Genomic DNA, 25,404 nt, shown 5'->3' with positions numbered 1-25,404 from the left:
GACGGGCTGCAAAACTTACTGGAAGACATTGGGGCCGAAGACAGTTGCCAGATTGAGAGCGGTCATGAGGTTCTCCCTGTGGCGCTGGTCCACCTGGGTGAGGAAGAGACAGAGGTACTGTAGGAGGCTGTAGTGGACATCTGGCAACTGGCGGAGTAAGACCCTCAGGTCTGAGCAGAAACCCTCCTCACTGGACTCTGGAGGGAAATACACAGGAAGACCCATTTAAAAACTAGTTCACTCTGGGGAAAATAAAGCTGTTCTGTTCAATTCATGGCGGCAGGTAATTTAGCATTGTAACCGAAAGGTCGCTGGTTTGAATCGCAGAGCCAACTAGGGGGAAAATCTGCCAATGTGCCATTAAACAAGGCACTTAACCCCAATTGCCCCTGTTAATTGCTCTGTATAAGAGCGACTGCTAACTCAGGTAATTGTATTCTATTCTAGACATTATTAGAGAGGGGAGAGACTGTGTTGTGTTTTGGTTGAACAGCTGCACACCTAGAAGGAAACCACAAACATGTAGAAACAACATGATCAACAATTAAAAGATTGGAAGGCATTTTGAGAGTACTGGACTTTGAAGCGATGCTCCACTTTGTTGATGAGAAGGAGAAAACACGATTATTAACCCAGAAACCAATGCATTGGCACGATCATGTTTTTTAATAATACCTTAGCTCACATGACCTACTTTATAATCTGTAAATAATAATTAGTCTATCATGACTGACAAAACAAGTACACACACAAGCTTTGGTTTTGGGTTCTGAGAGTCGTGGCCTTTCGGCTTAAGGTCAAGTGTGTCCAATTGAAAATAACACCCTAGACGCACATTGATATTTGAAAGAGAATGACGCACACACCTGCTCTAAATGTATAATCTATGACCACGATGCTGGTAATACCTTAGCATCAATACCTTGGCAGAGTGGTGCAGCGGACTAAGGCACTGCATCTCAGTGCTAGAGGCGTCACTACAGACCCTGGTTCGATTACAGGATGTATCACAAACCGGCCGTGATTGGAGTCCCATAGAGTGGCGCACAATTGGCTCAGCACGGCCCGGACTAGGGTTTGGCCAGGGTAGGCTGTCATTGTAAATAAGAATGTGTTCTTAACTGACTTGCCTAGTTAAATAAAGGTTCAATAAAACATTACAATGAAAAAAGCAGTGAAAACATAATGATGCCAGTCAGGATTCATATTGGGGTCAGGGGTGGATACAGGGACATGCCTACTGGTCTTGAGTAAGGCGTGTGTGTGTGTGTGTGTGTGTGTGTGTGTGTGTACACAGCAGGAGGGAATCAGGAGCTCTGAGAGCACTCACAGCTGTTGCATGTCTGGTGAGGTGAAGTTCAGAGATGATGGTGTGTGTGTGTGTGTGTGTGTGTGTGTGTGTGTGTGTGTGTGTGTGTGTGTGTGTGTGTGTGTGTGTGTGTGTGTGTGTGTACTCTCCCTTGTGTGCATGTGAGTGTGTGTGTGTGTGTGGGGAGAGGTGAAGTGGGATCAGATGGAGACGTCAGCCCTTCACTATGCCAAGACCACCCAGACACAGGCTTGTTCCTGGGTATTATATGACCATAGAGTTACTCAGTTGATCCACTGTCATTTTCTACCACACAACAAAATAGACTGACCCTAATCTCAGACTAGTGACCGCTATCACTAACATGTCTCTATTGGTGTCTATGATAGTGACCACTTCGCATATTTCCCTTCATTTCTCCAAGGTAAGACATATCATCAGTAACCAGATAAACAATATCAAAGAATTTCGGCCTGACAAAGAGAGGAAGCTTGAGATTGAGGCTAAATAGTTCATATTGACCAACCATAAACTGAATATTCACAATAAAATTCATCACAATCCAGAATATTGTAATTGCTTTATCATTGCCCTGGCAGTCACGTAGCAGAAAAGTCCCTCAAGTGGCAAAGCTGTCACATGCGGTCGCGTCGAACATTGCAATCTGCTAATGGGTGACATTACCTGCCAGGGCAGTAAAATGTCAGCCAACCCACACTGGGTTTTTAGATGGGTTTCCTGGCACCCATGATGCATCATCTGTGGCCATTCCAACAACACACATGACACACACACAGAGCAGGAACATTCAGATCACCCTCCACCTCTCTGGGGGGCATAAAATAGATCCGTGTGTCCTGTCCAAATGTTTTCCATCTTTCTGTCGTATCTATCGTTCTGTCATTCCGATGAGGATGCATCTATTGGCCAATGCATCTACCCCATCTTTTTGTCATTCATTGTTTTGTCATTAAATACCAAGATGGCATAGCAGTCAGGCGTCCTTTGTCCTCGTCTTGTCGTGTCCCGTGTATATACATATATATATTTACATCTTTCTTCGCATATCTTTTATATATTTTCTTTTCCAAAAACTCAACTTCAAAACAATCTCCTGCAACCCGCCTCACCAATTTAAAAAAAGTAGTATTATTTACCTCAAATCTGAAGTCCACAATAGAAGCTAGCCAGAAGCTAGCCAGTTTACTGGCTAACGTTAGTATTCAGCTAACCACGGTTTGTGGTCATCAGCTATCCTTTAGCTCGAAAAGCTATAGCCAGTTTTGTACAACGCGACTCAGACCAGAACATACCTGACCTATTTTTCTCTCCATATCCCCAGATTTCAACCGCAAGCTCTGGACATTTACACCTGGAACTCGCAGCTAGATAGCTGCTATCCGTGTGACTATTGGCTTACGTCGATCCCGGAGCAAACATCAATTATTCCAGAGCTAGCCAGCTGAAGAGTTCCATCAGCCACTCCTGGCTACAATCACCTATCCGGACCCGTTTTACTGCCGATGCGGAGCCCCACCGAGCCTTCACGACTGGACTACCGACGTTATCTGCCCGAGGGAGTTATCCAACTGGCCCCTCTGTCACGACGTTACCTGAACGCCCATCTGCGGCCCACTAATCGTTAGCTGTCTTATCGGCTGCTATCTGCCATCGATAAGAAACAATACTGTGCAGCCGTATTCATTGACCTGGCCAAGGCTTTCGACTCTGTCAATCACCACATCCTCATCGGCAGACTCGATAGCCTTGGTTTCTCAAATGATTGCCTCGCCTGGTTCACAAACTACTTCTCTAATAGAGTTCAGTGTGTCAAATTGGAGGGCCTGTTGTCCGGGCCTCTGGCAGTCTATGGGGTGCCACAGGGTTCAATTCTTGGACCGACTCTCTTCTCTGTATACATCAATGATGTCGCTCTTGCTGCTGGTGAGTCTCTGATCCAGCTCTATGCAGACGACACCATTCTGTATACTTCTGGCCCTTCTTTGGACACTGTGTTAACAACCCTCCAGTCGAGCTTCAATGCCATACAACTCTCCTTCCGTGGCCTCCAATTTCTCTTAAATACAAGTAAAACTAAATGCATGCTCTTCAACCGATCACTGCCTGCACCTGCCCGCCCGTCCAACATCACTACTCTGGACGGTTCTGACTTAGAATATGTCTACAAATACCTAGGTGTCTGGTTAGACTGTAAACTCTCCTTCCAGACTCACATCAAACATCTCCAATCAAAAGTTAAATCTAGAATTGGCTTCCTATTTCGCAACAAAGCCTCCTTCACTCACGCTGCCAAACATACCCTCGTAAAACTGACCATCCTACCGATCCTCGACTTTGGCGATGTCATATACAAAATAGCCTCCAATACTCTACTCAATAAATTGGATGCAGTCCATCACAGTGCCATCCGTTTTGTCACCAAAGCCCCATATACTACCCACCACTGCGACCTGTACGCTCTCGTTGGCTGGCCCTCGATTCATACTCGTCGCCAAACCCACTGGCTCCAGGTCATCAACAAGACCCTGCTAGGTAAAGTCCCACCTTATCTCAGCTCGCTGGTCACCATAGCAGCACCCACCTGTAGCACGCGCTCCAGCAGGTATATCTCCCTGGTCACCCACAAAACCAATTCTTCCTTTGGCCACCTCTCCTTCCAGTTCTCTGCTGCCAATGACTGGAACGAACTACATAAATCTCTGAAACTGGAAACACTTATCTCCCTCACTAACTTTAAGCACCAGCTTTCAGAGCAGCTCACAGATTACTGCACCTGTACATAACCCATCTATAATTCAGACCAAACAACTACCTCTCCCCCCTACTGTATTTATTTATTTATTCAGCACCCCATTATTTCTCTCTCTACTTTGCACATTCTTCCACTGCAAATCTACCATTCCAGTGTTTTACTTGCTATATTGTATTTACTTCACATCTATGGCCTTTTTTTGTTGTTGCCTTATCTCACCTAATTTGCTCACATTGTATATATGCTTATTTTTCTACTGTATTATTGACTGTATGTTTGTTTTACTCCATGTGTAACTCTGTGTTGTTGTATGTGTCGAACCGCTTTACTTTATCTTGGCCAAGTCGCAATTGTAAATGAGAACTTGTTCTCAACTTGGTTATATAAAGGTGAAATCAAATAAAAAATAAAATTGTCACGCCCTGTCCTTAGAGATCCTTTTTATTCTCTATTTGGTTAGGTCAGGGTGTGACTAGGGTGGGCAATCTATGTTTTCTATTTCTTTGTTGGCCGGGTATGGTTCCCAATCAGAGGCAGCTGTCTATCATTGTCTCTGATTGGGGATCATACTTAGGCAGCGTTTTTCCACCTGTAGTTTGTGGGATCTTGTTTTTGGTACTGTGCTGTTTAGCCCTACTCGACATTTCGTTTTTGTTGTTTTTTCGGTGTTCATTTAATAAATGAAAATGTACGCCTACCACGCTACACCTTGATTTGATCCTTCCATCGACGATCGTAACAGTCATGCTCTCCTGCTGTCTGCTCATCCATCCATCCCTCACTTCTTTATTCCCTCCCTCAGTTTAATACTTTCCTGTACATTGGCACCAGGACTTGAACCAATCACATAGTTATTTTTCTCGCCAATCCAAGTCCTGCTTCTTCATTGACTTGTACCCAGCCAGGCCCACACTCTCTTAATGCATCCTCTGGCACCAAGCCATGACAAATATTCCTATTCATCCAAAACGTTTATAATATACACTCTCTGTCATCTCTGACAACCACAAGTCACTTAGAACCAAAACACAGTCTATGCCCCAAATGGCACCCTATTCCCTATATAGTGCACTACTTTTGACCAGAGCAATTTGACCAAAACAGAGATTATGTCAAAATGAGTGCACTACATATGGAATATGGAACTGTTTGGAACCATTTGGAACAGGGACGAGATTCCCTTCCCTTTCCATCATCCAGCTTGAACTAGATCATCATGGAGGTGAGTTAAGACCAGAGTAAGGCCAGTACAGTCTGTGACGGGCATGGGACTGGCTTGACCTTATATGGACTTATAATATACACTGTAAGGACTGAGGAGTCTGAAGAAGGACTCTGAGCTGAAGCCAATGCAGCCCCTGTCTCTCTGCCTTTCCACTGCCTGAGTCAGTGAATGTCTGTCTGTCTGTCTCTCTGCCTTTCCACTGCCTGAGTCAGTGAATGTCTGTCTGTCTGTCTGTCTCTCTGCCTTTCCACTGCCTGAGTCAGTGAATGTCTGTCTGACTGTCTCTCTGCCTTTAAACTGCCTGAGTCAGTGAATGTCTGTCTGTCTGTCTGTCTGTGACATACAGTCCCGTGGCCCAGACACTTCCTCTGTGTTAAAGGTAAACTCCTGTCTCCTGCACAGTGTAAGGGCCAGCCAGTGACCCATGCAGACATGTAAACATAGCCTGTTTTCAGCGAATCAGAAGTCAGAACCGTGATTTAGATACGTAGAACACTGGCGAAGAGCTGCAGGATTTATAGGTGGGATTGGGAAATGGTTTAGGGCGAGTGCCAACTGGTATTCTTAGCTGTAGATTGTTCTGATAGTATCTCTGTAGAAGAACGATAACACTGATTACACTGGTGTGGTATGTAGTATCTGGTAACGATGGAAGCACCGCTTGAAAATGATTATGCTGCTTAATGATAATGACTATGTATCATTACCGTTCATTTGTGACCTCGACACCGTGGTTAAGGGAATGATCACTGATGTGAGAATGGGAATACAGTACATGGTATGATAGTCATATGACTAGAGAAGAGGGCTATCACAATTCTAATGTTGTGAATGGAGACAGTCATGGTCAAAGACCCTAGAGTAGAGCCCTGTTGACAGACTATGATCAAATCTGTCATCATTATCTGACAATTATGCCCCAAAGGACAAGTTCCTTCACAGTTTATAGACACACGCACATTGTATTATTCCAAACAGTAACATTTCTCACCCTGGTGCTGCTTTATAAGGGCAGGCTGTACGGTGGAGTCTACCAGGCCTTCTGGCAGGTCCCTGAGGTACTGTTTGAACAAGCTGGCCACTGTACACACATCCGCCTCAACCAGGAAGTCCACGTCCTCACCGTTCTCCAGCCGCTGTTTCAGCCCCTCCACCGCCCGTACATTACCGTTGACCCTGAACAGACCCTCATGATGAAGAGCTGGGATGGAGAGAGAAGAGAGAGGGGCGAGATGATGGAGGGATGTGGAGGATGGAAAATGATGGCAGGTGGAGAGAGGGGTAGAGAAGCACAGTGAAAGGGGGATGACGAGGGACAGGGATGGCGAGGGACAGGGATGGCGAGAGTAAGGTAAAAGAGGGGGAACGTGGAAGGAATAGATAAGAAGATGCAAACAGATAGGAGAGGTTGGGGGAGTAACCAGACAAAGGAGAGGTTAGGGGAGTAACCAGACAAAGGAGAGGTTGGGGGAGTAACCAGACAAAGGAGAGGTTAGGGGAGTAACCAGGCAAAGGAGAGGTTGGGGGAGTAACCAGACAAAGGATACGTTGGGGGAGTAACCAGACAAAGGAGAGGTTGGGGGAGTAACCAGACAAAGGAGAGGTTGGGGGAGTAACCAGACAAAGGAGAGGTTAGGGGAGTAACCAGACAAAGGAGAGGTTGGGTGAGTAACCAGACAAAGGAGAGGTTGGGGGAGTAACCAGACAAAGGAGAGGTTGGGGGAGTAACCAGACAAAGGAGAGGTTTGGGGAGTAACCAGACAAAGGAGAGGTTTGGGGAGTAACCAGACAAAGGAGAGGTTGGGGGAGTAACCAGACAAAGTTGACGTTGGGGGAGTAACCAGACAAAGGAGAGGTTGGGGGAGTAACCAGACAAAGGAGAGGTTGGGGGAGTAACCAGACAAAGGAGAGGTTGGGGGAGTAACCAGACAAAGGAGAGGTTGGGGGATTAACCAGACAAAGGAGAGGTTGGGGGAGTAACCAGACAAAGGAGAGGTTGAGGGAGTAAACAGACAAAGGAGAGGTTGGGGAGTAACCAGACAAAGGAGAGGTTGTGGGAGTAACCAGACAAAGGAGAGGTTGGGGGAGTAACCAGACAAAGGAGAGGTTGGGGGAGTAACCAGACAAAGGAGAGGTTGGGGGAGTAACCAGACAAAGGAGAGGTTGGGGGATTAACCAGACAAAGGAGAGGTTGGGGGAGTACCAGACAAAGGAGAGGTTGAGGGAGTAACCAGACAAAGGAGAGGTTGGGGGAGTAACCAGACAAAGGAGAGGTTGTGGGAGTAACCAGACAAAGGAGAGGTTGTGGGAGTAACCAGACAAAGGAGAGGTTGGGGGAGTAACCAGACAAAGGAGAGGTTGGGGGAGTAACCAGACAAAGGAGACGTTGGGGGAGTAACCAGACAAAGGAGAGGTTGGGGGAGTAACCAGACAAAGGAGAGGTTGGGGGAGTAACAAGACAAAGGAGAGGTTGTGGGAGTAACCAGACAAAGGAGAGGTTGGGGGAGTAACCAGACAAAGGAGAGGTTGGGGGAGTAACCAGACAAAGGAGACGTTGGGGGAGTAACCAGACAAAGGAGAGGTTGGGGGAGTAACCAGACAAAGGAGACGTTGGGGGAGTAACCAGACAAAGGAGACGTTGGTGGAGTAACCAGACAAAGGAGAGTTTGGGGAGTAACCAGACAAAGGAGACGTTGGGGGAGTACACCAGACAAGGAGACGGTTTGGGGAGTAACCAGACAAAGGAGAGGTTGGGGGACAGTACCAGACAAAGGAGAGGTTGGGGGGGAGTAACCAGACAAAGGAGAGGTTGGGGGAGTAACCAGACAAAGGAGACGGTTGGGGGAGTAGTAACCAGACAAAGGAGAGGTTGTGGGAGAACCAGACTAAGAGACGTTGGGGGGAAGTAACCAGACAAAGGAGAGGTTGACGGGGGAGTAACCAGACAAAGGAGAGGTTGGGGGATAACCAGACAAGGAGAGGTGGGTGGGAAGTAACCAGACAAGGAGAGGTGGGGGAGTAACCAGACAAAGGAGAGGTTGGGGGAGTAGTAACCAGACAAAGGAGAGGTTGGGGGAGTAACCAGACAAAGGAGAGTTGGGGAGTAAACCAGACAAAGGAGAGGTTGGGGGAGTAACCAGACAAAGGAGAGGTTGGGGGAGTAAACCAGACAAAGGAGAGGTTGGGGGAGTAACCAGACAAATGAGAGGTTGGGGAGTAACCAGACAAAGGAGAGGTTGGGGGAGTAAACAGACAAAGGAGAGGTTGGGGAGTAACCAGACAAAGGAGAGGTTGTGGGAGTAACCAGACAAAGGAGAGGTTGGGGGAGTAACCAGACAAAGGAGAGGTTGGGGGAGTAACCAGACAAAGGAGACGTTGGGGGAGTAACCAGACAAAGGAGAGGTTGGGGGAGTAACCAGACAAAGGAGACGTTGGGGGAGTAACCAGACAAAGGAGACGTTGGGGGGAGTAACCAGACAAAGGAGAGGTTTGGGGGAGTAACCAGACAAAGGAGAGGTTGGGGGAGTAACCAGACAAAGGAGACGTTGGGGGAGTAACCAGACAAAGGAGAGGTTGGGGGAGTAACCAGACAAAGGAGAGGTTGGGGGAGTAACCAGACAAAGGAGAGGTTGGGGGAGTAACCAGACAAAGGAGAGGTTGGGGGAGTAACCAGACAAAGGAGAGGTTGGGGGAGTAACCAGACAAAGGAGAGGTTGGGGGAGTAACCAGACAAAGGAGAGGTTGGGGGAGTAAACAGACAAAGGAGAGGTTGGGGGAGTAACCAGACAAAGGAGAGGTTGTGGGAGTAACCAGACAAAGGAGAGGTTGGGGAGTAACCAGACAAAGGAGAGGTTGGGGGAGTAACCAGACAAAGGAGAGGTTGGGGGAGTAACCAGACAAAGGAGAGGTTGGGGGAGTAACCAGACAAAGGAGAGGTTGGGGGAGTAACAAGACAAAGGAGAGGTTGTGGGAGTAACCAGACAAAGGAGAGGTTGGGGGAGTAACCAGACAAAGGAGAGGTTGGGGGAGTAACCAGACAAAGGAGAGGTTGGGGGAGTAACCAGACAAAGGAGAGGTTGGGGGAGTAACCAGACAAAGGAGAGTATGGGGGAGTAACCAGACAAAGGAGAGGTTGTGGGAGTAACCAGACAAAGGAGAGGTTGGGGAGTAACCAGACAAAGGAGAGGTTGGGGGAGTAACCAGACAAAGGAGAGGTTGGGGGATAACCAGACAAAGGAGAGGTTGGGGAGTAACCAGACAAAGGAGAGGTTGAGGGAGTAAACAGACAAAGGAGAGGTTGGGGAGTAACCAGACAAAGGAGAGGTTGTGGGAGTAACCAGACAAAGGAGAGGTTGGGGGAGTAACCAGACAAAGGAGAGGTTGGGGGAGTAACCAGACAAAGGAGAGGTTGGGGGAGTAACCAGACAAAGGAGAGGTTGGGGGATTAACCAGACAAAGGAGAGGTTGGGGGAGTAACCAGACAAAGGAGAGGTTGAGGGAGTAACCAGACAAAGGAGAGGTTGGGGGAGTAACCAGACAAAGGAGAGGTTGTGGGAGTAACCAGACAAAGGAGAGGTTGTGGGAGTAACCAGACAAAGGAGAGGTTGGGGGAGTAACCAGACAAAGGAGAGGTTGGGGGAGTAACCAGACAAAGGAGACGTTGGGGGAGTAACCAGACAAAGGAGAGGTTGGGGGAGTAACCAAGACAAAGGAGAGGTTGGGGGAGTAACAAGACAAAGGAGAGGTTGTGGGAAGTAACCAGACAAAGGAGAGGTTGGGGAGTAACCAGACAAAGGAGAGGTTGGGGGAGTAACCAGACAAAGGAGACGTTGGGGGAGTAACCAGACAAAGGAGAGGTTGGGGGAGTAACCAGACAAAGGAGACGTTGGGGAGTAACCAGACAAAGGAGACGTTGGGGAGTAACCAGACAAAGGAGAGGTTTGGGGAGTAACCAGACAAAGAGAGGTTGGGGAGTAACAGACAAAGGAGACGTTGGGGGAGTAACCAGACAAAGGAGAGGTTGGGGGAGTAACCAGACAAAGGAGAGGTTGGGGAAGTAACCAGACAAAGGAGAGGTTGGGGGAGTAACCAGACAAAGGAGACGTTGGGGGAGTAACCAGACAAAGGAGAGGTTGGGGGAGTAAACCAGACAAAGAGAGGTTGGGGGAGTAACCAGACAAAGGAGAGGTTGGGGGAGTAACCAGACAAAGGAGAGGTTGGGGGAGTAACCAGACAAAGAGAGGTTGGGAGTAACCAGACAAAGGAGAGGTTGGGGGAGTAACCAGACAAAGGAAGAGGTTGGGGGAGTAACCAGACAAAGGAGAGGTTGGGGGAGTAACCAGACAAAGGAGAGGTTGGGGGAGTAACCAGACAAAGGAGAGGTTGGGGGAGTAACCAGACAAATGAGAGGTTGGGGGAGTAACCAGACAAAGGAGAGGTTGGGGGAGGTAAACAGACAAAGGAGAGGTTGGGGGAGTAACCAGACAAAGAGAGGTTGTGGGAGTAACCAGACAAGGAGAGGTTGGGGGAGTAACCAGACAAAGGAGAGGTTGGGGGAGTAACCAGACAAAGGAGACGTTGGGGGAGTAACCAGACAAAGGAGAGGTTGGGGGAGTAACCAGACAAAGGAGACGTTGGGGGAGTAACCAGACAAAGGAGACGTTGGGGGAGTAACCAGACAAAGGAGAGGTTTGGGGAGTAACCAGACAAAGGAGAGGTTGGGGAGTTAGTAACCAGACAAAGGAGACGTTGGCGGGAGTAACCAGACAAAGGAGAGGTTGGGGGAGTAACCAGACAAAGGAGAGGTTGGGGGAGTAACCAGACAAAGGAGAGGTTGGGGAGTAACCGACAAAGGAGAGGTTGGGGGAGTAACCAGACAAAGGAGAGGTTGGGGGAGTAACCAGACAAAGGAGAGGTTGGGGAGGAGTAACCCAGACACAGGAGAGGTTGGGGGAGTAAACAGACAAAGGAGAGGTTGGGGAGTAGTAACCAGACAAAGGAGAGGTTGTGGGAGTAACCAGGACAAAGGAGAGGTTGGGGGAGTAGTAACCAGACAAGGAGAGGTTGGGGAGTAACCAGACAAAGGAGAGGTTGGGGGGCAGTAACCAGACAAAGGAGAGGTTGGGGGAAGTAACCAGACAAAGGAGAGGTTGGGGGAGTAACAAGACAAAGGAGAGGTTGTGGGAGTAACCAGACAAAGGAGAGGTTGGGGGAGTAACCAGACAAAGGAGAGGTTGGGGGAGTAACCAGACAAAGGAGAGGTTGGGGGAGTAACCAGACAAAGGAGAGGTTGGGGGAGTAACCAGACAAAGGAGTATGGGGGAGTAACCAGACAAAGGAGAGGTTGTGGGAGTAACCAGACAAAGGAGAGGTTGGGGGAGTAACCAGACAAAGGAGAGGTTGGGGGAGTGTAACCAGACAAAGGAGAGGTTGGGGGAGTAACCAGACAAAGGAGAGGTTGGGGGAGTAACCAGACAAAGGAGAGGTTGGGGAGGAGAACAAGAAGAGAGGGACAGTCAATCTCTTCTACTGATGGTAGAATGGTTGTTTTATGTTTATTGGACACCTACTTAATAAGATATTACTCTACCCCAGGGCTCTCCAACCCTGTTCCTGGAGAGATAACCTACAGGAGGGTAACTCCAACCCTGTTCCTGGAGAGATACCCTACAGGAGGGTAACTCCAACCCTGTTCCTGGAGAGATACCCTCCTGTAGGTTTTCACTCCAACCCCAGTTGTAACTCACCTGATTCTGTTTATCAACCAGATATTTATTAGAATCAGGTGCTCTAGATTAGGGTTGGAGTGAAAACCTACAGGATGCAGTATCTCTTCAGGAACAGGGTTGCAGATCCCTGCTCTCCCCCATGGTAAACAGTGTGCACACTATATCCAGTAACATAACACAACCATACTACTCCCAGACATTGACAGGGAGTGGAACCTTTCATGGTCAACTTGGAGAGTCTCTCTGGATCACTGAACATTGCTGCACACACACGGGGGACAAAGGGTCAAGTTGATGCATTCATTTGGTGGGTGCTTATATTTGTCATATTTCACAAATGTACAAGTGTGTTTTATATGCATGTGTGAATTAGAAATGACTTTTTTTTTTTTTACATATCCCAGCTCCCGCTGGGGGGGCGGGGGGGGGGGGGTGTGTGTGTCACAGCTAGGGTCAACCATTATCAACAGTGACCCTGGAGCAAGTAGGGTTAAGTGCCTTGCTCCTCACATCAACAGATGTTTCACCTTGTCGGCGCTAGGATTTGAACTAGTGACCTTTCGGTTACTGGGCCAACGCGCTAACCGCGAGGCTACCTGCCGCTGCAGCCACATGAGTTATACTTTATTAAATTGGACAGCAGTTTCTGGAATTACACGGCATTAAGCGTTGCTCTGCTGTTGTTGTGAACAGTCTACAGGGCCACATCCATTTGTCTAACGTTGCAGACAGAAATGCCATGACGTGATTCCTTATTCTACCTGTCAGAAAGGCATTTTTGCTGTACATGCTGTAGCATATTTTTCTGAACGTTCCAAAACGTTGCACATCCTACCGAATGCTACCAGACCAGTGGGCTGCAATGGCAACACTGAAGAGAACAAATAATTTAAACCAAAGATTGAAATGTAATTAAGAAACGCTCGTTACAGGCACATTTACTATTACCTAACTAAAACTGTAAAATGTAAAAAATAAATAAGCAAAAACAGTTACCAAAAAACAATACCCTCCTTCTTTATTCACATGACATGCGCTCCTGTCTCCCTCCTATTTCCTAATCACAACGATGCGTAACCTGATTATTCAACCACACCCACAAATAAAGAACTATGTGCAAGGCCCAATGTATGATGTGGGTGTGCTGAGTTTGTGAGAGGGCGTCATGTGGTCATGAAGAGGACATCCTACTGCTGTATCATAGAACTACGCTGACCTCTAGTGGGGAAACAAGGGAATTACTACTAGAAGGGCTAAATAGACTATTTGATAGCAAGATACAGCAAGATACAGAACAAACCAAGGATAAGTCTATCATGGTATGGAGCTTGTATTTGTATTTATACCAATCAAATGACACGTTTACAAATCATAACAGTAATACGTGATGTCAAAGTGGAAAATGTGGAAAAAAAGCCTACAGTTGGCAGTCTAATAAGTAATGACATGGTCTTTTCATAATAGGAAGATAAATAAAAAATGAGGTGTCATAAAATGATTATATGAGTCTTGAGGCAAAGGTACAGTGGATGTTAAAATGTAACACATGATTTTGCATTGAGATGACTTATACAAAGCGGAACTAGCCAGTGAACACAGTGACTTTGGACTGAGGGCTAACACTGTCATTGTTAACCTTGTGTTGTCTTGACAGCAGTCAGGTGGGTTATTGACTCAATGCCAGAGAAAGATAGCTGTGGTCATAGATACAGTATAAAGCAGAGTTCTATATCTACGGATGTGGCTATCACAGTAGCAGCTATCACTCCCGTCTATTTACAGTGGATTTCAAGTTGATCAAATCTAGGAAATCAAGCAAGTCAGAAAAAAACTGATCGCATTAACTTGTTTGTTAATAATAACAAGTTAGTCTCGCTAACAAAGTCGAGCCATCCCTACAACTACTTCAGAATCAAAATGGGTGCAGAATGACCATTAGAAAATGACTGTGTATAGAAACATTAAAGACCGTCCTATCCCCGCATCTGCTCACATCCCCCCCCCCCCCCCCCCCACCCCCCCCCCCCTTGACCCCCAACCTCCTCAGCTCACCATGTTCTCGTAGGAACTTTACCATGCTCCGCACCACCAGGGGCACGCCATCCTTCACGAGGCCCAGCTCCCTGAGCTCCAGCAGGGACACGCCGAACAGCCTACCGCCCCTGGCCTCCACTCCTCGAGGTCCCCTGGAGGTCCCCCTCAGCATGGGCAACTGGACCATCTTCTTCATGTCTTGCTTGATCTGTACCGCAGCCTTGTTGTGCTGGAGATAGAAACACAGCAGAGAGCAGCAGTCAGCAACGGGTACTACTGGTACTGTGGGCACTGCCATGTCCGGCACCTCCATAGGGGCTGGGGATGCCCTCTTCTGCCTTGGCACGGGCACAGAGTCAGTTAGTGTGTGGAAGGGATGGAGGGACCCTTTGGAAAGGGCCACACACACACAAGCCGACACACAGAGAAGTTGGGAGAGGGGAGAGAGTTAGTGTTGGGAGAAGAGAAGGGAAAGGGGAGGGGTTTGGGCTGTGTACCGGTTGCTACGACAAGGCTTTGGTTACCATGCACACCTGTGGCTGAGGGGAGGGGTGAAGACCGAGGCAAGCAGTGAGTGAGAAGAGAGCTGACATGCACACAAATACACACAAGTTCAATATAAATGGAACTGAAACTCAAGCATGCAAGAGATAGTAATAACAGGTACATGTTGTTATCAGTGGCTATACAGTGGTTATACAGTGGCAATACAGTGGCAATACAGTGGCTATACAGTGGTTATACAATGGCTATACAGTGGCTATACAGTGGTTATGGAGTGGTTATGGAGTGGTTATACAGTGGTTATGGAGTGGTTATACAGTGGCTATACAGTGGTTACGGAGTGGTTATACAGTGGCTATACAGTGGTTATGGAGTGGTTATACAGTGGCTATACAGTGGTTATGGAGTGGTTATACAGTGGCTATACAGTGGTTATACAGTGGTTATACAATGGTTAGACAGTGGTTATACAATAACTATACAGTGGCTATACAGTGGTTATACAATAGCTATACAGTGGTTATACAGTGGCTATACAATGGTTATACAATAACTATACAGTGGTTATACAATGGCTATACAGTGACTATACAGTGGCTATACAATGGCTATACAATGGTTATGCAGTGGCTATACAGTGGTTATGGAGTGGTTATACCGTGGTTATACAGTGGCTATACAGTGGTTATGGAGTGGTTATACAGTGGCTATACAGTGGTTATACAATGGTTATACATTGGTTATACAATGGCTATACAGTGGTTAGAGTGGTTATACAGTGGTTATACAGTGGTTATACAATGGTTATACAGTGGCTATACAGTGGTTATACAATAACTATACAGTGGCTATACAGTGGTTATACAATAACTATACAGTGGCTATACAGTGGTTATACAGTGGTTATACAATGGCTATACAGTGACTATACAGTGGCTATACAATGGCTATACAATGGCTATACAGTGGTTATATAGTGGTTATACAATGGCTATACAGTGGTTATACAGTGGTTATGGAGTGGTTCTACAGTGGCTATACAGTGGTTATGGAGTGGTTATACAGTGGCTATACAGTAGTTATACAATGGTTATACAGTGGTTATACATTGGTTATACAATGGCTATACAGTGGTTAGAGTGGTTATACAGTGGCTATACAGTGGTTATACAATGGCTATACAGTGGCTATACAGTGGTTATACAATAACTATACAGTGGTTATACAATGGCTATACAGTGACTATACAATGGCTATACAATGGTTATACAGTGGCTATACAGTGGTTATACAATGGCTATACAGTGGCTATACAATGGCTATACAGTGGTTATACAGTGGCTATACAGTGGCTATACAATGGTTATACAATGGCTATACAGTGACTATACAGTGGATATACAGTGGTTATACAGTGGCTATACAGTGGTTATACAGTGGATATACAGTGGTTATACAGTGGATATACAGTGGTTATACAGTGGCTATACAGTGGTTATACAATGGCTATACAGTGACTATACAGTGGATATACAGTGGCTATACAGTGGCTATACAGTGAGACAAAATCATTTTCTAAATACCCATGTTAACCCATCACCCTCTGACTGCAAACGATGTAAGCTTCTCATATAGAGTTGACCTGGCACACACGCACACACACACGTTACTGTGAGATAGATTAGGCCTTGTGTATACAGAGTTTGTTTACATGTGTGTGTGTGTGTGTGTGTGTGTATTTGCATCAGCTGTTGGCTATCTACTATGACCCACTAAACTTGCCACCTGTTCTAACTCACACTCGCCACACACTCCTTTCATAGGATCAGATTACTGATAGTACCGTGTAAACTCTTAGTCTTACTAACTCTTAAACTAACTAAGTGTGACATTAGCACACGTGTGTAACACATTTGTTGAGTGACATCAAGGTCCAACAGCATCACAACAGAGGAGCTACTACTTCTTTGTTCTACACAGGATCAGAGTAGGGCTTTGTTTCACACACTGGCTGGTCACAGCATCAAACTGAGCATGTGACATCCAGTCACCCTGGAGTGCACCACTTCAAAAGAGACAGAACACAGAGCGAGAGAGAGACCGAGACGGAGAGAGAGAGAGAGAGAGAAAGAGGAGAGCAAGAGAGAGAAATAAAGAGCGAGAGAGGGGGGCCTCACTATATCACACGGGAGGCCCTGTATGACACAATGGGATCATTGTATTATGTAGTTATTAAGTAGTAGTCAAGTGCCTCCACAAGAAGCATAACTCATTTAAAACATTCTTTATGAACCTGTTCATCTTGATAAGAAAGAATATTTATTACCCGTTCTATCTGGACACTTCATTTCTACGTAATGTGACTAAATGAGTCTATGCATATGCACACAACAGAGCAGCAAACACGGCCGAACAAAATGACAATACTATCACACACTCCAGGCAAAAGCCATCACTACTCTGTCGTAAAGGGAAGCACTATTACACTGATCTCTGCATATCCCAAATCCATTCAACACTAGCCTGGTCCCAGATCTGTTTGTGTTATCTTGTCAACTCATATGGTCAATGTCTGGGACCGGGCTAATTCGACACAACCATCCAAGGCCTGATGTCACTTTTGGATTTAACCATTCGTCTTCCACTGATTCAAACATACGTCTATAATCTCAGCCGGGCTATTTAGGACCCATCTCCCAGATGGTGCTCAGAGGGTTACGGAGAGGGGAGCTGTACCATGACAGATGCCTTAGCATTAGGACCCCATGTACACACACAAACAGGTGCACACACACACCTTTGGGGTCCGGAGATGGCTCTCTCCTCTCTCTCTCTCTCACACACACACACACACACCGTGGCATTGACATTGGCACGCACAGCTCTAAGGGTTCGCAGTTTGATTAGAGCAAGGTGATAGCAGATAGGAGGACTGTATAATAACTAGGTCTCCCAGTTTGACATTGTAATAACGAAGTTACCCTTTCATCTTGACGGTGTGGTTACACCTCAGCCAGTGATGCCTTCCGAGGGAGTAGGAATCTATTACGGGAGTATTCTGTAATTGGTTACATATTTGACGTTCTTGTCACTTACAAGGGAGGGTGAACATTTTTGGGAATGAATTTAATTAATTCGAAATGAACACATATTTTCTATGAGCTGTTTTATAAAGTGAATAATGTAATAGTAATGCATTAGGAACAATACAAGATTAAAGGAATTTCATTCAACATTAACATTAAACTGCTAGACTGTGTACATATCATTGCCAATTTCATCAATGTTTACAGGGAAACATTAGCAAAGCTAAGATTTGTTCTATAGAGCAGCGGTTCCCAAACTGTGTGGTGAGGGCAGGGGTGACGCCCCCCCCCCCCCCCCCACACACAAAAAAACAACAACATGTGAATGTAATTATTATTATTTTTTTAATTTTTAAAGGAACTCGGCTTTAAATTTACTCTTGAAAGTTGTAATAGTAGAACGCACAAAGTGCAATTTCTAAATTGGGTCGTACATCATCAGTTCCTCTTATCATGTCAGTCACTGCAGACCTTAGAGTCCTATGTATACATGTCCAGATCAACTAGCCCATGTCAGCTAACGTTTATTTATTTAGGTTTTTTAACCTATACATTTTATTATAAATTTTTAAAACCTACAGAAATAGACGTGATGCGGGGGGGGGGGGGGGGTGGAAAAGTGTGAGTGGAAAAGTGTGGGAACCCCTGGTATAGAGGATTAAGTAGTCAGACTTGGAATATCTCCAGTGCGTCTCCAGTAGATCGCCAGTACGTCTCCAGTAGATCTCCAGTACATCTCCAGTACATCTCCAGTACGTCTCCAGTACATCTTGAGTAGATCTCAAGTAGACCTCCAGAATGTCTCAAGAATGTCTCCAGTAGATCTCCAGTACGTCTCCAGTCGATCCCCAGTATGTCTCCAGTACGTCTCCAGTAGATCCCCAGTATGTCTCCAGTACATCTCCAGTATGTCTCCAGTACATCTCCAGTACATCTCCAGTACGTCTCAACTCATGTCAGTAGCCATGAAATGCTTTGAAAGGCTGGTCAGGCCTCACATGAACACCATCATCCCAGAAACCCTAGACCCCTCCAATTTGCCTACCACTCAACAGATCCACAGGTAACGCAATCTCAATCACACTCCACACTGCCCTTTCCCACCTGGACAAAAGGAAGACCTATGTGGGAATGCTGTTCATTGACTACAGCTCAGCGTTCAACACCATAGTGCCCACAAAGCTCATGACTAAGCTAAGGACACTGGGACTAAACACCTCCCTTTGCAACTGGATCCTGGACTTCCTGATGGGCCGCCCCAGGTGGTGTGGGTAGGCAACAAAACATCTACCACGTTGATCCTCAACACAGGGGCCCCTCAGGGGTACGTGCTCAGTCCCCTCCTATACTCCCTGTTCACCTACGACTGTGTGGCCAAGCACGACTCCAACACCATCCTTAAGTTTGCTGACGACACAACGGTGGTAGGCCTGATCACCAACAATGATGAGACAGCCTATAGGGAGGAGATCAGAGACCTGGATGTGTGGTGCCATGACAACAACCTTTCCCTTAACATGAGCAAGACAAAGGAGATTGTTGTGGGCTACAGGAAAAGGCAGGCCGAACACGCCCCCATTCACATCAACAGGGCTGTAGTGGAGCGCGCCAAGAGACTATCATAGAAATAGACGTGGTGCGTGCACAGGGGGGTGTGGGATGTTACCCAATGCTGGAAATGGGGCCTGAGTGAAAAAGTGTGGGAACCCCTGGTATAGAGGATTAAATAGCCAGACTTGGAACGTCTCCGGTACGTCTCCGGTTACGTCTCCAGTACGTCTCCAGTACGTCTCCGGTTACGTCTCCGGTTACGTCTCCAGTACGTCTCCAGTACGTCTCCAATACGTCTCCAGTACGTCTCTGGTTACGTCTCCAGTACGTCTCCAGTACGTCTCCAGGACGTCTCCAGTAAGTCTCTGGTTACGTCTCCAGTACGTCTCTGGTTACATCTCCAGTACGTCTCCAGTACGTCTCCGGTACGTCTCCGGTACGTCTCCGGTACGTCTCCGGTACGTCTCCAGTACGTCTTCAGTACGTCTTCAGTACATCTCCAGCACGTCTCCAGTACATCTCCAGTATATCTCTATACGTTGGCTCAGTACTACAGCTGTAGTAGTATTTCAGTAGTGCTCCTGCGCAGGTATTTAAGAGCTAAGCCCTGTCTGAGCTAATCTGCCTGTCAGTGACACAAGCCGTTGCAAGCAGATGTCCCCTAAATCTGCACACACAGACGCACGCCATGCACACATGCACACATATAAACATACACTGGTGACTCACTGAGACAGTGACCTAGAGTAAGGGATAAGTGTACTACTCACTCAGCTTATAAAGTGGCACAATCAAATACAACTCTTTAACCTTTCTCTCTCTCCCCCCTTCTCTGTCTCTGTCCCCCCTTCTCTGTCTCTGTCCATCTCTCCCTCCCTCTCTCCCCCTCCTCTATATCTCTCTCAACCTCCCTCTCTATCCCCATTCTCTCTCTCTCTCTCTCTCTCTGTCCCTCTCTCTCTCTGTCACGCCCTGGTCTAAGTATTTTGTGTTTATCTTCATGTATTGGGTCAGGCCAGGGTGTGGCATGTGGTTTTTGTATTGTGGTGTGTTTTGTCTTGGGGTTTTGGTGTGTATGTTGGGATTGTAGCTAGTGGGGTTATCTAGCAAAGTCTATGGCTGTCTGGAGTGGTTCTCAATCAGAGGCAGGTGTTTATCGTTGTCTCTGATTGGGAACCATATTTAGGCAGCCATATTCTTTGAGTTTGTCGTAGGTGATTCCTTAGTGTCCTCTATGTTAGTTAGCACCAGTATTAGGCTGTTTCGGTTTTCGTTACGTTCTTTGTTTTGTAGTGTTTGTGTTTATTCGTGTTGTACGTTGTTCATTAAACATGGATCGCAATCTACACGCTGCAGTTTGGTCCGACTCTCCTTCACACCTAGAAAACCGTAACACTCTCTCTGTCAATTCAAGGGGCTTTATTGGCACGGGAAACATATGTTTACATTACCAAAGCAAGTGAACTGGATAAATAAAAGTGAAATAAACAATAAAAAAATGAACAGTAAATATTACACACATGTTCCAAAATAATAAAGACATTTCAAATGTCATATTATGTCTATATACAGTGTTGTAACAATATGAAAATATTTAAAATGTCACGACTTGCCTCTCCTTGCCTCTCCTTGTTTGGGTGGTGCTCGGCGGTCGACGTCACGGGCCTTCTAGCCAACATTGATCTATGTTTCATTTTCTATTGGTTTTGTCTGGTCTTCTTACACACCTGGTTCCAATCCCATTCATTATATGTTGTGTATTTAACCTTCTGTTTCCCCTCATGTCCTTGTCAGAGATTGTTTGTTGTTATGTTCATGTTTTATGGATTGGTGTGCGACGGGTTCTTGTACCCACATTTATTTCATTATGGACTTTGGTTTTGGAGTTTGTGTTTTAAGTTGTAAAAATAATCCATTGATACTGAATTTGATTCTCCTGCGCCTGACTTCCCTGCCACCTACATACACGATGTGACAAAGTACAAAAGGGAAAATAAATAAACATAAATATGGGTTGTATTTACAATGGTGTTTGTTCTTCACTGATTGCCCTTTTCTTGTGGCAACAGGTCACAAATATTGCTGCTGTGATTGTACACTGTGGTATTTCACCCAATAGATATGAGAGTTTATCAAAATTGTTTTCTAAATTTTTGTGGGTCTGTGTAATCTGGGGGAAATAAACTCAACAAAAAAATAAATGTCCTCTCACTGTCAACTGCTTTCATTTTCAGCAAACTTAACATGTGTAAATATTTGTCTGAACACAACAAGATTCAACAACTGAGACATAAACTGAACAAGTTCCACAGACATGTGACTAACAGAAATTAATAATGTGTCCCTGAACAGGGGGGGGGGGGTCAAAATCAAAAGTAACAGTCAGTATCTGGTGTGGCCACCAGCTGCACTAATTACTCCAGTGCATCTCCTCCTCATGGACTGCACCAGATTTGCCAGTTCTTGCTGTGAGATGTTACCCCACTCTTCCACAAAGGCACCTGCAAGTTCCCGGACATTTCTGCTGGGAATGGCCCTAGCTCTCACCCTCCGATCCAACAGGTCCCAGACGTGCACAATGGGATTGAGATCCGGGCTCTTCGCTGGCCATGGCAGAACACTGACATTCCTGTCTTGCAGGAAATCACACACAGAACGAGCAGTATGGCTGGTGGCATTGTTATACTGGAGGGACATATCAGGATGAGCCTGCAGGAAGGGTACCACACAGCATTAAGATTGCCTGAATGACAACAAGCTCAGTCCGATGATGTTGTGACACACACCGCACCAGACCATGACAGAACCTCCATCTCCAAATCGATCCCGCTCCAGAGTACAGGCCTCGGTGTAACACTCATTCCTTCGACGATAAATGCGAATACAACCATGCGAATCACCCCTGGTGAGACAAAACCGTGACTCGTCAGGGAAGAGCACTTTTTGCCAGTCCTGTCTGGTCCAGCAATGGTGGGTTTGTGCCCATAGGCGACGCTGTTGCTGGTGATGTCTGGTGAGGACCTGCCTTACAACAGGCCTACAAACCCTCAGTCCAGCCCCTCTTAGCCTATTGCAGACAGTCTAAGCAAGGGTGCATTCCTGGTGTAACTCAGGCAGTTGTTGTTGCCATCCTGTACCTGTCCCGCATGTGTGATGTTCGGAAGTACCGATCCTGTGCAGGTGTTGTTATACGTGGTCTGCCACTGCGAGGACGATCAGCTGTCCGTCCTGTCTCCCTGTAGCGCTGTCTTAGGCGTCTCACAGTACGGACATTGCAATTTATTGCCCTGTCCACATCCGCAGTCCTCATGCCTCCTTGCAGCATGCCTAAAACATGTTCACGCAGATGAGCAGGGACCCTGGGCATCTTTCTTTTTGTGTTTTTCAGAGTCAGTAGAAAGGCCTCTTTAGTGTCCTACGTTTTCATAACTGTGACCTTAATTGCCTACCGTCTGTAAGCTGTTAGTGTCTTAACGAACGTTCCACAGGTGCATGTTCATTAATTGATTATGGTTCATTGAACAAGCATGGAAAACTGTGTTTAAACCCTTTACAATGAAGATCTGTGAAGTTATTTGGATTTTTACGAATTATCTTTGAAAGACAGGGTCCTGAAAAAGGGATATTTCTTTTTTTGCTGAGTTTGTGTCTCTAATATGGTCATACGTTTGGCAGCTCAGTTTCCAACACGTTTTGTGGGCAGTGTGCACATAGCCTGTCTTCTCTTGAGAGCCATGTCTGCCTACGGCGGCTTCTCTCAATAGCAAGGCTATGCTCACTGAGTCTGTACATAGTCAAAGCTTTCCTTCATTTTGTGTCAGTCTCAGTGGTCAAGTATTCTGCCACTGTGTACTCTCTGTTTAGGGCCAAATAGCATTCTAGTTTGCTCTGGTTTTTGTTAATTCTTTCCAATGTGTCAAGTAATTCTCTTTTTGTTTTCTCCTGATATGGTTGGGTCTAATTGTGTTGCTGTCCTGGGGCTCTGTGGGGTCTGTTTGTGAACAGAGCCCCAGGACCAGCTTGCTTAGGGGACTCTTCTCCAGCTTCATCTCTCTGTAGGCGATGGCTTTGTTATGGAAGGTTTGGGAATCGCTTCCTTTTAGGTGGGTGTAGAATTTAAAGCCTCTCTCTCTCTCTCTCTCTCTCACACACACCAACTTTACTTACTTATCAGTGTAATGCTTTTAATGATTCTTGTTAACTACTATAATCTTTCAACTACATAGTACATACACATGCAAGGAAATGCAAGCTAATACCTAATGGCCTCTAGCTTGCTACTCTATTGTTGACTCGACCATTATATTGTGTTTAGCCCTTTTAACCCCTTATCCCCTCTCCTGTCATCATCCCTCTCTCCTCCCCCAGAGGACCAGAGGGACATTATCGCACTACTGCTACAACCTCTTGACGCTGTAAAAGAATGGCTTCCTATAAACACCTGGAGGGTCGTGACAGTACAGATGAAGGATGATAATTTGATCACCTGCAGGAAATTTAAAACTTGTCGTGCATTTGATGTTTTAAAAGGTTTCTGAAGTTTGTCATTTGCACCCCGAAATTTCAGACTTGACCTTCCCTTACAAAAAAAGGCATCAACCCCTGGAATGTCCATGAATTATAATCCACATAATAATTCACATTTCCTGATGCTGGATAATTATTTTCCAGCTGTAGCAAACTGGCTCAAATTAAGATCCTACATTTGTAGCAACTGTTGAGTGTTGAAGAGAGTAGTCCATACACTCTTCAACTACTTGTGAACACTTCTTTTAAAGTCCACCATTACTCCTAAGTGTACCTAGATGGGATGCGAGAGCCTATTCTCATTTACACAGCTTTTAGTGAATAAATCAATTGTATGGTGATTTTAGACCACACAGAAGTTTGGCTGCCTCCTTAACTGACTCACAGAGGGGGATAGCATGCCCTAGCATGCTTCCTCTTGTTCCCTCCCCCTCTTTGTCTCTCCCAATGTGGGTGACTGTAAGAGCAACTGGTATGGCAGCACCACAGGAAAAACAGTCCTAGCAGTAACAACTGCTGCTCAACTAGAAGTCTGAAGTAGTGTCTAGCTCGTATCACAGACTTCATACTATGGGGTAGTTGTTGTCCTTATAAGGCAAGTAATCCAGAGACTATTGAAGGAATGGACTAGGGTTTACTCATAATATTCCTCAAATGTTCCTTGAGCGAGATGGATATTTTTTAAAGAGTTCGTCATAACGACTTTCATTACAGACTCCCTTTTAAAAACTGAGTCACTGGATCATTGCTAAGGAACATGGACTCAGATAGAGTTAGTTAGCATAAAGGTAGCACTGTTCTAGTCATGCTGCCATGATGCCATCTCTACTGGGTTTATGTGTTGTAGCCCATTAGGGAAGTCTGACTCAGAATTACGTGATGTCGAGTAAGAGTTACCAGGGAGAGAAAAGCTTGGTCTACCTACTGAACACACAGTGCTGGAGAACGTTCTTCACTTTCAGTAAACACGTCTTGTCCCTGTTACTCTGATGCATGTTTGTGTTCAGTAACCTAAATAAAGTTATTTTGAAAGTGGAGGGAGATGTAGAGAGAGAGGACAGTGTTTCAGTGCCAGGAAGAAACAGACTGCAGAACTGTGACAGCTAGAAGACATTTTAAAAAGACTCTCTCTGTGCCCAGACCGATGTAAAAGCCAACTCTCGCTGTCACACACACACACACACACACACACACACACACACACACACACAGAGTGTGCTGCCTATGGCTGAGTGAACTGTAAGAGTGTCCCGTTATATATCCATAAAGCGCCTTGCCACCGAGATAGAAGCCCCTGTGCCTGCCAGCCGGGTCGGCTGAGGAAAAAGGCTTTGTAGCTACTTACACAGATGGTGAGCGCTCCAGCCCCCATTCTCTCAGGGAAATGCCTGCAGTCTGCAGAAAAGAAGGATGAAGAAAAATGACTATCCACCCTCCTTCTTCTCCCTGTCTTCACAACTGTCCCGGATACACACCGCCTAAACCTTGCCCAAAGCTGGCAAACCCTTTCACCCAGACTAGTGCCATCCAAAAGTCCCCAATCAACAGCAAAAATAATCCATGGTAAAGTGTGGAACAATGGGTAAAGACTCCAGTCTACACAGGAGATTCCTTGTTTTACAACCCCCTGTTCTGAAACACAGATTAGTGGCTGGCTGTCTCCTCCT

General features: G+C 46.1%; 1 protein-coding gene across 2 annotated transcripts; it reads right to left on the bottom strand.

The window, feature by feature from the left end:
- Nucleotides 1-25,379, bottom strand: LOC116376565 (protein FAM13A-like). 2 transcript variants are annotated; one of them, XM_031837944.1, is made up of 4 exons: nt 25,083-25,379; nt 14,088-14,298; nt 6,299-6,508; nt 1-197 (listed from the first exon to the last, which is right to left on the bottom strand). In XM_031837944.1, the coding sequence occupies exons 1-4, from the start codon at nt 25,107-25,109 to the stop codon at nt 16-18; spliced, it is 630 nt and encodes a 209-aa protein (XP_031693804.1). In that variant the 5' UTR covers nt 25,110-25,379; the 3' UTR covers nt 1-15. The 2 variants fall into 2 exon arrangements, with proteins under 2 accessions (XP_031693804.1, XP_031693805.1); XM_031837945.1 differs by lacking the exon at nt 25,083-25,379 and having other exon boundaries at nt 14,088-16,710.
- Nucleotides 25,380-25,404: the final 25 nt, after the last annotated feature.

The sequence above is a fragment of the Oncorhynchus kisutch genome, linkage group LG12, assembly GCF_002021735.2.
Source record: "Oncorhynchus kisutch isolate 150728-3 linkage group LG12, Okis_V2, whole genome shotgun sequence".
Lineage (NCBI taxonomy): Eukaryota > Metazoa > Chordata > Actinopteri > Salmoniformes > Salmonidae > Oncorhynchus > Oncorhynchus kisutch.
Note: the sequence above shows the minus strand (reverse complement) of the source record. Positions and strands in the feature narration are given on the sequence as shown.

Coding starts and splice junctions, on each gene's coding strand:
- LOC116376565 (XM_031837945.1), bottom strand. CDS start 14,382: ATGGAGGTGCCGGACATGGCAGTGCCCACAGTACCAGTAGTACCCGTT. Junction 6,509..14,087: donor AAAGTTCCTACGAGAACATG/GTGAGCTGAGGA, acceptor TCTCCATCCCAG/CTCTTCATCATGAGGGTCTG. Junction 198..6,298: donor CCTTATAAAGCAGCACCAGG/GTGAGAAATGTT, acceptor ATTTCCCTCCAG/AGTCCAGTGAGGAGGGTTTC.